The sequence below is a fragment of the Pongo pygmaeus genome, chromosome 6 (assembly GCF_028885625.2).
Source record: "Pongo pygmaeus isolate AG05252 chromosome 6, NHGRI_mPonPyg2-v2.0_pri, whole genome shotgun sequence".
NCBI classification, from domain to species: Eukaryota; Metazoa; Chordata; class Mammalia; order Primates; family Hominidae; genus Pongo; species Pongo pygmaeus.
In genome coordinates, this window is record NC_072379.2 from 4,847,117 (window position 1) to 4,863,989 (window position 16,873).

The window sequence follows — 16,873 nt, forward strand, 5'->3', positions numbered from 1 at the left end:
CTGCGCTCACGTGATGCGGTCCCGGAAGTTGACCGGCTCCGCTGGGGCTGCGGAGCTGCTGGGGCTGCGGAGCTGCTGGGGCTGCGGAGCTGCTGGGGCTGCGGAGCTGCTGGGGCTGCGGAGCTGCTGGGGCTGCGGAGCTGCTGGGGCTGCGGAGCTGCTGGGGCTGCGTTTCCGTGGTTCGTGCGCGTCTGGCGGCGGCGGCGGCGGCGCGATGTTCTCGGCAGGAGCGGAGAGTTTGCTCCACCAGGCCAGGTACAGGGCAGCTGCGGCCCCGGCCCTCCTTCCTGCACCTCGCCCTAGGGGCACATGGGGGTGGGTCTCACAGGGCAGGGGCTCGGGCGTCAGCCTTGCAGGAATCCGACTGGACCCTCCCTCGAGACTTGGGGATCGGGGAAGGCAACACGGCGGCCAGGCGTGGGGTGAGGAGGTCGGGGAGGGTCGCGGTGGGTCCCCGGAGGAGGTGACACCTGAGCAGAGTCTGGGTGAGTGAAAGCAAGTGGGGTGGGACCCAGTCGACAGTTTAGTCAAAGGCTTGGCGGTGAGAACTCGGCGTCTGGCAGGAAATCGGGCATCCAGGAGCTTTCATTGCCTCACAGTCAAGAACGCAAAGTCACAGAGAGCCCGGAGGGCTGCTTAGGAGTAAGGCTGTGTGCCAGGCTGGGGAGCTGGAGGCCATCCGAGGGCTTTGGGGAACCGTGGGAGGGTTTTGTGACTTAGAAAGATCGCTCTTGCACGGATGTATTAGCTAGGCTGAGAAATCACCCTCCAGGCTGGTTTCAGGCTGTGTCTGGACTCCCACTAACGAGTGGGTAGCGCCTTCCTTACCAACTAACCAGTCATGGGGCAAAACAGTGTAAGCCAAGACTGAACAGACTCACGGTCCACCAAACAGGCAAAGACTTCATGCTACATGTTTAAAAGAAGAAAATGCTGACCGGGCCTGGTGGCTCACGCCTGTAATCCCAGCACTTTGGGAGGCTAAGGCAGGCAGATCACCTGAGGTCAGGAGTTCGAGACCAGCCTGCCCAACATGAGGAAACCACGTCTGTACTGAAAATACACACACACACACACACACACAAATTAGGCTGGCGTGGTGGTGGGTGCCTGTAATCCCAGCTACTTGGGAGGCTGAGGCAGGAGGATTGCTTGAGCCTGGGAGGTGGAGGTTACAGTGAGCTGAGATGGCGCCACTGCACTCTGTCCCTAGGGGACAGAGCGAAACTCCGTCTCAAAAAGAAAAAAAAGAAGAAAATACAGCCAGAACTACGGCCCCTTGGTAAACGTAAACAATCTTGGTGAGGCAGGAGGCCGAAGCAGGAGAAGTGCATGAACCCAGGAGGTGGAGGCTGCAGTGAGCCAAGATGGCACCACTGCACTCCAGTCTGGGTGACAGAGCGAGACTCCATGTCAAAACAAACAAGCAAACCTGGATTCAGAACTAGACCAATTGGTGGGAAAGATTCGGATGGTTGAAATTGCTGTGATTATAGTGAGTGAGGTCTTGAAGGCAGGTTAAGTTCTAAAGTCCAAACAGGACAAAAATCTCTGATTAAAATAACCCTTAAGATTCCACTCATTAGGAAGAGGCTTGGTGAATATGCAGCACCATCTTCCAGCAGCTCAACATAGGCAACCTTCCCTTCAATCCTGGACAGATAGGTCATTCATGTGAATGTGGGGACTGTATGAAAATGAAAAATACTGGCGTCTCAGCATGTAACATGTTAATCCCAAGATCCTTGCCAAGAGACAAGGAAAAACACCCACTGAGAACTTCATTCCCAGTCACATTCTGCTCAAGGTCATAAATTTATGACATGAAAGACAAAAGGAAGGGCCCTCACTTATTTATTTATTTATTTATTTATTTATTTATTTTTATTATTTTTTGAGACAGAGTCTCCCTCTGTCGCCCAGGCTGGAGTGCAATGGTGTAATCTCAGTTCACTGCAACCTCCGCCTCCCGGGTTCAAGCAATTCTCCTGCCTCAGCCTCCCAAGTAGCTGGGATTACAGGTGCCCGCCACCACACCCGGCTGATTTTTTGTATCTTTAGTAGAGATGGGATTTCACCACATTGTCCAGGCTGGTCTCGAATTCCTGACGTCAGGTAATCTGCCCAACTCGGCCTCTCAAAGTGTTGGGATTACAGGCATGAGTCACCATACCCAGCCGAGCCCTCACTATTTAAATACCTGTTTCTCGGGTGGGCAGGCATTTTTGAGGATAGAGTGTGGTTGAATTTCCCTATGTAACATACATGAGTTCTACAGTTGCCCTCTGTTAGGGTTTCAAGAAGGCTAATAATCTGTCAGGACTTACCAGTTTTCACAATATATGTAAGCCTGTGATTTCTGGTGATGTTTTAAAATAAATGACTATAGTTTGAGGGTTAAGGTTTGGAGCGGGCCAGGCTCAGTGACTGGCTCACACGCCTGTAATCCGAACACTTTGGGAGGCCGAGTTAGGAGGATCGCTTGAGGCTAGGACTTCGAGACCAGCCTGGACAACATAGCAAGACCCATCTCTACAAAACAGAATGTTTTAAAAACTTAGCCAGGTGTGGTGGCAGGTACCTGTAGTCACAGCTACTCAGGAGGCTGAGGCAGGAGGATCACTTGAGCCAAGGAGGTTGAGGCTGCAGTGAGCTATGATCATGCCACTGCACTCCAGCTCGGGTGACAGAGGGAGACCCTGTCTCCAAAGAAAGCCAAAAAGATTTGGAGTGAACTTTAGTTTCTCTCCAAAGGTGTCAGAGATACGGAAAGCAAGGGTGGAAAAAGTGGTAAAAGATAGCTCCGTAAGCTGAAGGATAAATGGAGAGAGCGGGAAGCGAGTAACGGATGGGGGCATGGAGGGGTGCCCAGCAAGGTCCAGGATTTCCAGGAGGAAGAGCCTCAGCCCACTAGCTCGGGAGCTAGTGGGGCATGTTTCAGGCAGAGGGTCTGTGCGAAGGGACAGAAGCAAGAGAAACTGGACGTGGAGGCTGGAGAAGGAAGGCAGGGTCGGGGTCTTGTAGGCAGCATTAGGGTCTGTAGGAGTTTGGATTTGAAAGCAGTGGGGAGCTATTGAAGGGTTTGGGTGAGTTGGATTTTAGAGAGAAGCTTCAGACTTGGAGAATATGCTGAAGGGAATTAAATCAGGATGAGGGGTTCCACCTTTCTGGGAAAGATTTTCTGTTGTGTGTATATATGTATATGTGTGTATATATAACTTATGTATTATACATAACATATTTTGTATATTATATGTTACATATATATTTATTACATGTTATATATAATATAATGTATATATTATTATATATAAATATAATAATATATTTTATATTATATATAATATAATAAAAAAAATAAAAAAAATTCCCTGGGCATGATGTAGTCCCAGCTACTTGAAAGGCTGAGGTGGGAGAACCGCTTGAGCTAGAAGATCAGGCTGCAGGGAGCTGAGACTGTGCCACTGCACTCCAGCCTGGGTGACAGAGTAAGACTCCATCTCAAAAAAAAAAATATATATATATATATATAAATATATATATTTTTTATATGTAATATATAATATATACTTTTTTGAGATAGAGTATATTACATATTATATGTATTAAATATATAATATATGTATTAAATATATAATATTATATGTATTAAATATATAATATATATGTATTAAATGTATAATATATGTATTAAATATTTAATACGTATAATATATTATATTATACGTATTAAATATATATTATACGTATTAAATATATAATATATATTATATATATAATAAATATATATAATATATAATATAACATATTATATATTTAATACGTATAATATATAATATATATTATATATATTGATTATATATAATATATTATATATTTAATACGTATAATATATTATATATTTAATACATATAATATATATTTAATACATATATATTTAATACATATAATATATATTTAATACATATATATTTAATACATATATTATATATTTAATACATATATATTTAATACATATATTATATATTTAATACATATAATATAGTATATATTTAATACATATATTATATATTTAATACATATATTATATATTTAATACATATATTATATATTTAATACATATAATATGTAAGATACTCTATCTCAAAAAATGTATATATTATATATTACATATAAAAAATATTTTTTTATATATATATATATATTTTTTTTTTTTTTTGAGATGGAGTCTTACTCTGTCACCCAGGCTGGAGTGCAGTGGCACAGTCTCAGCTCCCTGCAGCCTGATCTTCTAGCTCAAGCGGTTCTCCCACCTCAGCCTTTCAAGTAGCTGGGACTACACCATGCCCAGGGAATTTTTTTTATTCTTTTTTTTGTTTGTTTTTGAGACGAAGTTTTGCTCTTGTTGCCCAAGCTGGGGTGCAATGGCGTGATCCCAGCTCACTGCAACCTTCACCTCCCGGGTTCAAGCGATTCTCCTGCCTCAACCTCCTGAGTAGCTGGGATTACAGGCTTGTGCAACCACGCCCAGCTATTTTTTTTTTTGTATTTTTAGTAGAAACGTGGTTTCTCCATGTTAGCCAGCTGGTCTTGAACTCCTGACCTCAGGTGATCTGCCCGCCTCGGCCTCCCAAAATGCTGGGATTACAGGTGTGAACCACCATGAGCGGCCGAATTTTTGTATTCTTTTGTAGAGATGGGGTCTCACTGTTTTGCCCAGGATGGTCTCAGACATCTGGGTTCAAGTGATCCTCCCACCTCAGTGTCCCAAAGTGCTGGGATTACAGGTGGCCTGGGGATGGCACAGCCACGTAGGGGGCCCTTCTCAGGGAGTCCCCAGAGTCCCCTGGCACAGCAGCCCCTTTGCACATTATTGGTTCTTTCTTTTAAACTGGGATAGAAACCTAAAAACAGGCTTCCATTTGGGACTTTATTCAGTATCTTACCTGTGGCTTACTAGGGAGATTTTAAAACTAAGCCAATTAGTTATTCGAGTAAAAAAATATAATGGGCTTACCTTACAATATGTCATGACATTTGTTCTTTAATATATAAGATTTTATTTTCAGGCCAGGCGCGGTGGCTCACGCCTGTAATCCCAGCACTTTGGGAGGCCGAGGTGGGTGGATCACGAGGTCAGGAGATCAAGACCATCCTGGCTAACATGGTGAAACCCTGTCTTTACTAAAAATGCAAAAAATTAGCCGGGCGTGGTGGTGGGTGCCTGTAATCCCAGCTACTCGGAAGACTGAGGCAGGAGAATTGCTTGAACCCCGGAGGCGAAGGTTGCAGTGAGCCGAGATCGTGACACTATACTCCAGCCTGGGTGACAGAGCAAGACTCCATCTCGGAAAAAAAAAAAAAAATTTATTCTTGTTCCCATAAGCGAAAGGCTCATTGAAGACATCTTTTGAAAAGCACCTTATTCTAGAGTAAATTTCCTACTCTTGAATGAGACCCCTAAAAAGAATCAGTTTTAGTCCTTCTGCCCCGGGAATAACAAAATCTAAGTGCATGGAGTCTCCGTGAGTGAGATTCGTCATAGTGCGCTGTAGCGATGGATCAGGAAATCCCACGGTGAGAGGAACCAGCTCAGGGAATCAGTGAATTTATCTCGAGAGCCATGAGCGGTGGAACCGTGTTCCTGCCACACACTCGGCTTCTTTTTTCTAAAGCAGGATTTTCCCTGCTCCAAGGGTTATCCTTTTTTTGGTTCCGAGCAGCGAGTGCTTCTGGGTCCTGAAGTCCTCTTCTTTGTTTAGGGAGATCCAGGATGAGGAGCTGAAGAAGTTCTGTTCCCGGATCAGTAAACTGCTGCAGGCGGAGGACTTGGGGCCGGACACCCTCGACTCCCTGCAGAGGCTCTTCCTCATCATCTCAGCCACGAAGTACAGCCGGAGGTGAGTGTGGCCACAGCTCAGGCCGGCTCCTCACACAGCGGCCCCAGGAGAACCTAGCCCACGCCCAGCAGGTTACTGCAGATGCTCCTTGGGGATTGAGTCATTTGTCCACTTAAACCAGTGCTGAAGGTCCGTCCTCATGTAAAACGCTCTGTCCATTGGCCCAAGGGTGGTGCCTGGCCAGGTGCTCTGGGGCGCCGGGTGCTCCTGCCGCGGTCGTGACGTGTTACCGCCCACCATGGGCATCTCGCCTTCCAGGCTGGAGAAGACATGCGTAGACCTGCTGCAGGCCACCCTCGGCCTGCCTGCGTGCCCCGAGCAGCTCCAGGTGCTTTGCACCGCCATCCTGCGAGAGATGTCCCCCTCTGACAGCCTCAGCCTGGCCTGGGACCACACACAGAACAGCCGGCAGCTGAGCCTGGTGGCCTCCGTGCTCTTGGCCCAGGTAGCGCAGCAGTCACCACCCCAGTTGGCACCGGATGGATGCTTCCCAAGGAACAGGGGAGACAGGAAGCAGGGGCGCCAGAGCCGGCAGGTGGTTGCTTGTTCTAGATGCATCTCGGTGCTGAGTGCCTGGCACACGTGAGGCTGGGGCATGCCCTGTTGACTGGAATGGGGTCCCATGCCCAGCAGGCTCAGGAGAGGTGGCGGAGTTCGGTTTCTCAGACACAGCCTTGAGACAGCGAGTCAGTGGAGGCTGGGCCTCCAGACCTTCTTTTTGGGGTTTTTGTTTTGTTTTGTTTTTTAGAAGCAGGGTCTCACTCTGCTGCCCAGTCTAGAGTGCCATGGAGTGATCAAAGCTCACTGCAGCCTCGACCTCCCTGGCTCAAGCAATCCTCCCACCTCAGCCTCCTGAGTAGCTGGGATTACAGGCATGCATCACCACACCCAGTTAATGTTTGTATTTTTTTGTAGGGACCCGGGGTCTCACTATGTTGCCCAGGCTGGTCTTGAACTTCGGGGCTCAAGCAGTCCACCCTCCTTGGCCAGGAGTTCTTGCCAAGTCCATGTCCTCCCTCCCTCTGTGTCGGGAGCAGGCCTGGGCACTCAGCGTGGGGATCCTGGGGTTCACAGGCTGCCTTTGTGTGAGAGAAGCTGCTATCTCTGCTCACGGGTTGCCCAGGAGTGCAGAGTCTGCAGGAAGGTTGCGATGGAGCTGGGGTTTTCCCTCCATTCTCAGCCTGCAGCGTCATGAGGTGCCTCCTGCGCTGGGGTGCAGCCTGCGGTTGCTTTAGTTCTGTGTGGGCGAGAGCTTGTGGGCCCCGGCGTACTCAGGGTGTTGTACTTCGTCACTGGGGTCATCCTGGTTGGTGCCCAGCACCCTCACCTCACAGACCCCCTGCAGGCCACCTCCAGGCCTGTGAGATGACCTCGGTAATGCTGCAGTGGCTCCTGGCCTTTGTAACAAGATGACTCCGGCTCTTCTTGTTCGTTTCACCAGCCCTTCTCCTCAAGCAACTCATTTTTTTTTCCAGTGGAAGATGATCTTGCAGAACTGCTGCCAGGTGCCAGCGGTGCACCCCCCGCCAGGCACGTGGCCTCCCAGCCACCCTGACGGCCCTGCCCCTGTGCTGGGTGTCTCTGGTGCTGCTCAGATGTTTTAGTATCTGGGTGTGCGGAGTGAGGTGGGTGGTTTAAAGACTGGGATCCACACTGGAGACCCCGCAGGACGGGGTGTCCTGTGGCTGCGATCAGGCCCATGGTGGCTGCCAGTGTGTTTTTAGCATTGCATCAGCTGTGCCCCCACCCAGGCCCCCTCCACCCTCAGCGATGCAGCTCCCAGGGAAAGAGGCTGGAGGCGGAGCAGGCACCTTATGGCCCGGGGTGGGCCTGGGCGTGACATCCTCCGTGCCACCTGCTGGGCCAGGGTCTCAGGGACCGATGCTTCTCAGGAGTGTCACACAGACTTCCGAAATGGAGGAGCTGGTCTCCGGCACAGGCCAGTACCCCAGCGTTTGCCCTGTTTGATTTGAAGGGTGACAGAAACGAGGAGGTCAGAGCCGTGGGCCAGGGTGTGCTGCGAGCGCTGGAGAGCCGGCAGCCTGAGGGGCCCAGCCTCAGACACCTCCTCCCCGTCATGGCCAAGGTCGTGGTCCTCAGCCCGGGCATCCTCCAGGAGGGTACGTGGGGCCCCTCCCAAGAGGCTGTTGGGGGTCTGCCTTCCCAGGTCCTTCCCTGAGGGCCCATGGTGGGTTGGGAGTGTGGGGGGCGGGGGGGGCCCGAGGGCCTGGGACACTACAGGATTCTGTTTTCTGAGAAAAATCAGCCAGCATCCCAACGACCCAGGCAGCCGTAGGATTTAACCTCACCTCCCCATGCCACCCCACCCACTGCAGACCAGGCCACCCTGCTCAGCAAGCGGCTGGTCGACTGGCTGCGCTATGCCAGCCTCCAGCAAGGGCTCCCGCACTCCGGCAGCTTCTTCTCCACTCCCAGGGCCCGGCAGGTGAGGCTGGGACTGTTCTGCAACCGTAGGGAACAGAGTCACAGACAACCCCTCCCCGGAAGCTCCTGTGCCCACAGTAGCCAGCCCTGCCTAACAGGTCCCCGTCAGCGGCTGCTGTGATTCCGCAGGGTCCAGGACGAGCCTGCCTCTGCTGCGGGGCTTGGGTCAAGCAGGGCCACAGTCCCCTGACCCGTGTGGCTCTGGGGGTCTGTGCGTGGGTTCACTCCCGGGGCCCGCGGAGCAGGGTGTGCGATGCACGTCTGCTTGGGGGTCAGGTGGGGACGGTGTTTTTGCATCACACAGGGCGGGCCGCTGCTCGGGCTCATGTTCAGGCGGCTTCCCCTCCACCTCCTGAGGAGCTTGTGCGAAAGGTCGGCGTTTTTCCCAGCCTCGGCCTCCTCCGCCCACTCCTGCCTGTCCTTCCCACAGCCGGGCCCCATCACCGAGGTGGACGGGGCGGTGGCCACAGACTTCTTCACGGTGCTCTCCACCGGCCACCGCTTCACAGAAGACCAGTGGCTGAACGTGCAGTCCTTCTCCATGCTGCGGGCGTGGCTGCTGCACAGCGGCCCCGAGGGCCCAGGCACCCTGGACACAGGTGCGCAGGGGGTGGGACGATGTCACCCGGGGTGGGAGGTGGGTGCACTATGGGTTGGTCGCGGGGGGACACAGGCGGAGGCGGGGGGACTCAGGTGTGCCCAGGACGCAGCAGAGGTCGGGGCTGGACAGCACAGCCTGCTGACCTGGAGCTAGGCTGAGAGCACTCCCTGGCCACATCGTTGGGGTCCAGGGTCAGCACCGGGGATCCTCTGGACACCTCGTGCCCCTCATGCAACGTGCAGACGTGAGAGCTGCCATTTAAGGCAGGCGCCCTTAAGGTTGTTGGAGTGACGCCACTGAGCTCCTCCCAGCTGCTCTGTGGACTTGTTGGGGAAGAAGCCTCAGCCACCCTGAAGGGCGGCCCTGATGGGGAAGCTGCCGGGTGGGTGGACGTCCCGAGACAGTGACGCCTCACGCCCGCTGGGAGGGGCTGCGGCCTGTGCTCTCCTCCTGCCCATCCAAGCAGGGCAGCGGGCATGTCCCAGCCCGGGAGCCACACGTCAGCCTGCTGAGCGTTCCCACCTCCCTCAGATGACAGGTCAGAGCAGGAGGGCTCCACGCTGTCGGTGATCTCTGCCACCTCCTCCTCTGCCGGCCGCCTGCTGCCGCCCCGGGAGCGGCTTCGGGAGGTGGCCTTCGAGTACTGCCAGCGCCTCATTGAGCAAAGTAACCGACGTGAGTCCCCCACCCAGGGCACTGGCCTCCCCGGGGCTCAAACCACCTGCTCCGCAAGGTGACCTGAGGCCAGCACAGCTTCCCTGAGCTGCTGCTCCACAGAGGGGGTCCCTGGGTGGCCAGTTTGGAGTAGGGGCGTTTTTGCTTCTGGGGTCAGCCCCAAGTGTTCCTTAGGCTCCACCCCAGCCCCAGCCCCCAGCCCCGCCCTATCCCGCCTCGGCCCCTTGCCTCAGTCCCACTCAAGTCCTCCTGAGGGCCTGTCCCACACCCCTGCTCCCGGTCCTGCCTGGAGCTTCCAGAGCACAAGCTGCCCCCTCATTGGGCCACTCCGAGGCTGAGACAGAGCCGGCTGACTTTTTTGCCTCCTTCCAGGAGCCCTGAGGAAGGGGGACTCCGACCTGCAGAAAGCTGTAAGTGGCTGGGGACTGGGGGACAGGAGGCGGTGACTCGGCCCATTTGACGTAGTCCGTGTCCCGCAGTGCCTGGTGGAGGCCGTGCTGGTGCTGGACGTGCTGTGCCGGCAGGACCCGACCTTCCTGTACCGAAGTCTCTCCTGCCTGAAGGCCCTGCACGGGCGGGTGCGTGGGGACCCGGCCTCTGTGCGGGTGCTGCTGCCCCTCGCCCACTTCTTCCTGAGCCACGGTGAGCCCAGGACGGGGTGGCGCTGACTCAGGTCTCTGCTCCTGCCTTTAGTTTTAGGATGGAATTTCTTCTTCCCTTTTTTTTTTTTGATTGAATAGAGACAGGGGTCTTGCTATGTTGCCCAGGCTGGTCTGGAACTCGTGGCCTCAGGCGATCCTCCTGCCTTGGCCTCCCAAAGTGCTGGGATTACAGGCGTGAGCCCCCATGCTCAGCTCATATTTCTTTTTGATGGATCGCTGTGCTAGATGTTGGTAATTTTTAAACTTTTGAATAAACAAACTCTTTTTGCTGTGTCCCTAGCCCAGGAAACCTGAAAGTCTAGGAACCAGCACCTTCCAAAGAATGTGCCATAGTTTGTGTGACTCATGAGCTGGCCGTGTCCCTGGGCAAGGGAGACCGAGTGCCGCTTCCCCAGCGTCCCAGTGTAGGACGCCTCGGAGCCCTTGGTGTCCTGGAGAGCAGGCCTGAGACTCAGGGCCCCTATCCAGCCACAGAAGCATGGCCAGGACGAGGTCAAGACGCGTGCGTCCGGCAGATGTGTGCCCTGACGGGCCCTGGTCTTGCAGGGGAGGCGGCTGCAGTGGACTCGGAAGCCGTCTACCAGCACCTGTTCACCAGGATCCCGGCGGAGCAGTTCCACAGCCCCTTGCTGGCCTTTGAGTTCATCCAGTTCTGCAGGGACAACCTCCACCTGTTCGGCGGGCACCTCAGCACCCTCAGATTGAGCTTCCCCAACCTCTTTAAGGTAAATTTGGGCATCCCTGGGTGCCAGGGCAGGGGCATAAGTCCCTGGGGCTCCTCCCCTCTTTCCAGCGGGGTTCAGGGCGAGTCATGGCTAAGCATAGAGCCCTGTGAGTCTCGGACCTGGAATGCGGGGTGCAGGGTGAGGTGGGGATCTGGGGTGCTCCTGCAGCATCTCGTGATCAATGTTACCGTCCAAGAACTCCCTTGTGGGTGTTTTGGGGAGGGGGGAGTGACACAAGACGGTGAGTTTGTTCTCCCAGCACTGGGGCAGAGCTGCCGGCTGGTAGGATCCTGCCCCCCTGGAAGCCCTGCCTGGTGCCTTGGGCACTTGGGTGCCATTTGCCTTTTTTTTTTTTTTTGAGATGGAGTCTCATTCCTGTCAACTAGGCTGGAGTGCAGCAATCTCACAGCTCACTGCAACCCCCGCCTCCTGGGTTCAAGAGATTCAGCCTCCTGAGTAGTTGAGATTACAGGCGTCTACCACCACGTCCAGCTAATTTTTGGTATTTTTAGTAGAGATGGGGTTTCGCCATGTTGGCCAGGCTGGCCTCGAACTCCTGAACTCAGATGATCCTCCCGCCTTGGCCTCCCAAAGTGCTGGGATTACAGGCGTGAGCCACCGCACCCGGCCTGGTGCCATTTGCTTTTGAAGTGTCTTTTGCAGCCTTGCCTTGCTGTAAGGTCTTTTCAACCGAGGTGGGGAATCCTTTTCCTAGAGAAAAACCAGGACAGTGGAAAATTATTGACTTGTTGGTACGAAAGTAGATACAGGCTGGGGGCGGTGGCTCACCTACCACCACCTCAGCACCTCGGGAGGCCAAGGCAGGAGGATCTTGAGGCCAGAAGTTCAAGACCAGCCTGGGCAACACAGGGAGACCTCTTCTCTATAAAAAATAAACAGCCTCACATGGTGGTGTGTGCCTGTAGTCTCAGCTGCTCAGGAGGCTTGAGGTGAGAGGATCACTTGAGCCTGGGAGTTTGAGGCTGCAGTGAGCTATGATTGCACCACTGCACTCCAGCCTGGGCGACAGAGCAAGACCCTGTCTCAAAAAAATAAAAACGGAAGGAGGCAAATGTAGAAGTCCTCCTGGGGACTGCAGGTCTGGGACAGCTGTGGGGCCCTAGCCGGCTGCTCCCGCTGCTGCCTGCTCCACAGCTCCAAGCACTGTCCGAACCGCTCCACTGTGCCCACAGTTCCTGGCCTGGAACAGCCCACCCCTCACCTCCGAGTTTGTGGCACTCCTCCCAGCCCTGGTGGACGCTGGCACAGCCCTGGAGATGCTGCACGCGCTGCTGGACCTGCCCTGCTTGACAGCGGTGCTGGACCTGCAGCTCAGGTGGGCCCCTCACCCTCTGCCGGCGCTACCTCTCCCAGCCAGCTGGGCCCCCTCCTCACCACTCCTGACCCCTACACCGGGGACACTCCTTCCTCTCCCCCAACACCCGACCAGTCCTCCCCTGCAAAGCCACCTCTGGGACAGGGTGTGTCTGTCACCCTTGGCCACTCGCCAAGGGCAGCCCCTGCACCCTGGAGTTCCTCACCCGTCTTCACGCCCAGGCCTGGAGCCTCCCATGCCCTCAAGCCCTTCCCGGCACCCGAGGTGCTGTGATGTTAGGGACACCTGCCGTGTCTCCCCCTGACGGGGGTGCTCTTGAGGACAGGGGCCACATCCCAGCTCGGCCTTGGGCGTCTGTCCACGCAGGTCATCACCGGCTCCATCCGAGAGGCCGCTCTGGGACACCTCTCTCAGGGCCCCCAGCTGCCTGGAGGCCTTCCGGGACCCGCAGTTCCAGGGTCTTTTCCAATACCTGCTGCGCCCCAAGGCCAGCGGCACCACTGAGAGGTAGGGGGCCCTCGGGCCAGGGGGCCACCGGGGGCTCAGAGAGCCAGGCCACAGCCACTGGGGTGGGGCTTGCTGCTCGGCCCTAGGCTGCAGCCAGGGTGCTTTGTGCCCCAGACAAGGCTGCGTCCCCGCCCTGGGGAGCAACTGTGATCACCATTATAGAGGCCCTGCTTCTGCAACACGGGTCTGCCGGGTGCGGGGCCTGGTCTCAGCTGCCCACATCAACCCTGATAAGCCTGGGGGTCAGCCCTGTGGGTGCTCCATTTTGCAGATGGACAAACCGAGCCTGAGCCCAGGAAACAGGAGGTCTGGGACTGGCCCACAGGCCTCCTGTCCTCAGCCCACGCCAGCCTTTGTCCCAATGGCTCTGCTGTCCCTGGTGCGCTGATGCCAGGGGTCTCCCCAAACCCAGGGGAGCAGGAGATCGTGAGAGGCGATGAACGAGGATTGGCGTGGGCTCAGCTGTGCGAGAGGGAGCAGTGGCGATGTGGCCCCAGCGCCTGGCCCTGGCCTGCGGCACCAGGTAGGGGAGCGGGCGGCACTCATGGCCATGCTGTGTCCTCAGGTTGGCGCTGCTCCACCAGCTGTTGCAGCCCATGGCCGGCTGTGCCCGCGTGGTCCAGTGTGCCGAGGCCGTGCCCACGCTGCTGCAGGCATTCTTCTCAGCAGTGACCCAGGTGAGCTCGCCGCCTGGGGCCCCCCATTCCCACAGGCCTCACAACCGAGGGGCAGGCCAGAGCCAGTGCTGTGGGGTCCCCCTGAGCTCTGCAGAAGGCTGCTCCCGCCACACCCGCCGTCCACGGCCACTCTGAGAGTCAGGGAGGCACAGGGACAGGGCTGCACATGCCACAGCCCCAGCAGGCTCCATCCTCCTGCCCCAGCAGGCCCTGTCTCCCATCCCCAGGACAGGGCAAGTGAGTGGCCTGGGCGCTGGCGGCACAGCTGGGGCCGGAGCAGTTTGTCCCCCTGCTGCCCCTGATATTCAGCATCCGCATCTGAGGCCAAAATAAAGGCTCCCACAGGCTGGTGCCCCCCATCCCCCCCGTTGCTGCTTCCCTCCTTGGGGAGCTCTACCAGCCAGATGCCAGTGCAGAGAGCCCGGGAGGTGGGCAGGCCGGCAGGGGGCTGGGCACAGGGCTGGGTGTTGCCTGGGCACACCCTTGGCGGAGCAAGACGTGTCCCTGGCCTTGCAGAGCGGGAGTTGGCAGAGGAGCCGCGGAACAGAGGTGACACCTCTGCTGGGGGCACCCGGGTCGGCCCAGGGCTTCCCTCCCTGTGCCCGGATGCTGCCAGCTGAATGTCTCTGTCCCTGCGTGTTGAGGAAGGCAGTGGACGAGGAGTCTCCAGCCCCTCAGCTGCCCCCCAGCCCTCACCCTGGCTTCACCCCCAACCTTAGGGCCTGTAGTGGGGGTGGGGCTGAGCCTGTCTCCCACTCCTGACCCCCAGGTGGCTGACGGGGCCCTGATCAACCAGCTGGCATTGCTGCTCCTGGGCAGAAGCGACTCACTCTACCCGGCCCCGGGTTACGCAGCCCGTGTGCACAGGTGGGTCCCTCCTGCGCCCCTGCCACAGCCCTGGGCAGGTGCCTCCTGGACCCCTCCCCCTCCCCTTTCCCTGCAGTGGCTTCAGCTCCACCCCTAGCTGGGCCCTCAGCAGCCTCAAACCCTGCCACCCCCACCCACAGCCCCACGCCCAACCCTGGGCACTTCCTCTCTGCCTCTCAAGAACATTCCCGTCCTTCCCTCTGCCGAGCCTGTCAGCTTCAGGGTTGGCTGGAGCCCCTCTTCCACATCCTGTCCCCGGGGGTCCTTCTCTCCAAAGGCCTGATGCATGCAGGCCCATCCTGGTTCCACTCTGAGCCCGGGCCTGAGGCCAGTGCCAGTGCCAGCCTTCTCCCCAGTGAGAAGAACAGTTCCTCTAGGGCTGGCAGTCGTCTGTGTTCCCCTATCTGAGGGTGCAGCATACACCTGCCACTCAGACACATCCCGGGTCCCTCCAGGGGCTTGGCCTGAATGGGGTGGCCGGGGTGGGGATGGGGTCAGAGGTCTGCCCAGAGCAGGCATGGACCCGGCTCTCTGGGCAGTGTGCTGAGTTCCCAGTTCCCGGCCCTGTGTACGCTAAAGCCCTCCCTGGTGGTGGAGCTGGCGAGAGACCTGCTGGAGTTCCTGGGCAGCGTGAACGGTCTCTGCAGCAGGGCGAGCCTCGTCACCAGCGTGGTAAGGCGGGCGCTGGCCTCCCCCAGCCGCTCCTGACCCAGGAGGCCTGGGTGGGGGCTGAATCTCTGTCCCTGGGCCTAGGTGTGGGCCGTCGGCGAGTACCTGTCGGTGACCTACGATCGGAGGTGCACTGTGGAGCAGATCAACAAGTTCTTCGAAGCCCTGGAGGCCCTGCTATTCGAAGTCACCCAGTGCCGCCCCTCTGCTGCCCTGCCCAGGTGTCCCCCCCAGGTAGTCACCGCGCTGATGACCACGCTGACGAAGCTGGCCTCCCGGAGCCAAGACCTGATCCCCAGGTGCCTGGTGGGGGAGGGAGAGAAGCCTTCTGGCTCCTGGGGAAGAGAGGTGGCTTCTGAGGTCTTCCCGTCCAGGTGTTGTGAAATGGTCGCAGCAGCGCAGGTCCAGGGTGGGCCCAGCTGGCTGGGCTGGGGTGGGCCCTGCTGAGCTAAAGCCACTCTGCTGGGCGCTTCAGGCCTGGCCCCTCCACACAGACCCCTGTCCTGGGAGGGGAGCATCTGCAACTGACGGTAGGGACCTTCTTTCCCCAGGGCCTCTTTGTTGCTGTCAAAGATGAGGACCCTGGCTCAGAGTTCAGCCACCAGCTCCACGCACAGCAAGGAGGGCGCAGAAGCCATCCGTACCCGGGCCACAGAGCTGCTGACCCTGCTGAAGATGCCCAGCGTGGCCCAGTTTGTGCTCACACCCAGCACAGAGGTGTGCAGCCCCCGGTATCACCGCGATGCCAACACGGCCCTGCCCCTGGCCCTGCGCACGGTCAGCCGGCTGGTGGAGAGGGAGGCCGGCCTCCTGCCAGGGTGAAGGGACAGTGGCCAGGGACGCCGGTGCAGATTAAGAGCCTGGGGTGGCCAGCTTGCTACAGAGGCCAGGCTGATAGGAACTCAGGAGGGCGCGGGAGTCCTGGGAGAAGAGGCAAAGCCCAGGGTGGGCTTGGCACCCTCAGAGACACGCGGGGCTGGCCCCCTGCTCACCCTCTGGGCTTTGTCTCCGAGCCTTTTGCTCCCAGGCAACACTGAGCTGAGATGAGGGGAGCCATGGAGCGGCTCTGATTGGAGGCTGAGGCCCTGTGGCTGGGCTGGGTGGAGGCTGCTGGGTCTGTTTCCTAGTCTTTGTTTTTGGACGGTTGAGGGGCTGGAAGAGCTGCAGTAAAAATAAATCTCCTTTAATAAGCGTCTGTGTGAAGAGTGCACGATCGTTTCCGTTACCTGCCCTGCACCCTGGGGAGAGGGCCAGGGATGGGAGCCCCTGCAGCTACTGCCAGTCCTGGAGGCTCAGCCCGGTGCGCCACTGCTGCTACAGCAACCAGGTCATTTGTGCACAGCCCAGAAGGCAGCGGCGCGAGTTCCCGGGTGTGGTCACCGCGCTGGGTGGTGCGCTTGGTCACTGCCCCTTTTGATGCCCCCGAATAGCAGTGGAGCTCAGAGCACTGGATTCCCGCTGGGTTTGCGGCCGCGGCCGCGGCCCCGGCCCCGCCCCCGCCACCTTCCTGAGCCCTGTGCTCCTAGGCGCCAGGTCACCGAGGCACAGCTGTGTCCCACGTTCCGCCGGGTGCCTGGGACGGGCTCAGTCGCCAGGGGGCGCCGCCGCCCCGCGAGCCTTGCGCCCCGCCCCCAGGCTCAACACCCCCCCGCCGGCCCCCGCCCCCCGCTGTGGCTCCGCCCCCGGTCCCCTGTTTTGCTCTTGCCCCGCCCACCTCCCCTCCGGCCTCGGCCCCACCCCTAATCCCCCATAGCTCCGCGGCTAAGAAACCACGCGCTGAAGGCGACTGCGGGGTCCTGCCCCTTACCC

General features: G+C 57.0%; 1 protein-coding gene across 3 annotated transcripts; it reads left to right on the plus strand.

Annotated features, from left to right (window-relative positions):
• On the plus strand, window positions 1–16,255 carry AP5Z1 (adaptor related protein complex 5 subunit zeta 1). Of its 3 annotated transcripts, none has more exons than XM_054496052.2 (17): window positions 1–255; window positions 5,763–5,900; window positions 6,159–6,345; window positions 7,876–8,020; window positions 8,237–8,346; window positions 8,776–8,944; window positions 9,478–9,621; window positions 9,994–10,031; window positions 10,101–10,263; window positions 10,830–11,008; window positions 12,202–12,344; window positions 12,711–12,851; window positions 13,417–13,528; window positions 14,298–14,395; window positions 14,935–15,067; window positions 15,149–15,363; window positions 15,616–16,255. In XM_054496052.2, exons 1-17 carry the CDS (start codon window positions 14–16, stop codon window positions 15,884–15,886), a joined length of 2,628 nt encoding a protein of 875 aa, XP_054352027.1. In that variant the 5' UTR covers window positions 1–13; the 3' UTR covers window positions 15,887–16,255. The 3 variants fall into 3 exon arrangements, with proteins under 3 accessions (XP_054352027.1, XP_063524145.1, XP_063524146.1); XM_063668075.1 differs by having other exon boundaries at window positions 9–255; window positions 6,159–6,435; XM_063668076.1 differs by lacking the exon at window positions 15,616–16,255 and having other exon boundaries at window positions 9–255; window positions 6,159–6,435; window positions 14,975–15,067; window positions 15,149–15,287.
• Window positions 16,256–16,873: the final 618 nt, after the last annotated feature.

Excerpts from the sequence above, each read along its gene's own strand:
- AP5Z1 (XM_063668075.1), top strand. The coding sequence starts at position 14 with ATGCGGTCCCGGAAGTTGACCGGCTCCGCTGGGGCTGCGGAGCTGCTG. Across the intron at positions 8,945-9,477 it reads CCCAGGCACCCTGGACACAG|ATGACAGGTCAGAGCAGGAG; the intron begins GTGCGCAGGGGG and ends CACCTCCCTCAG. Across the intron at positions 10,032-10,100 it reads ACTCCGACCTGCAGAAAGCT|TGCCTGGTGGAGGCCGTGCT; the intron begins GTAAGTGGCTGG and ends CGTGTCCCGCAG.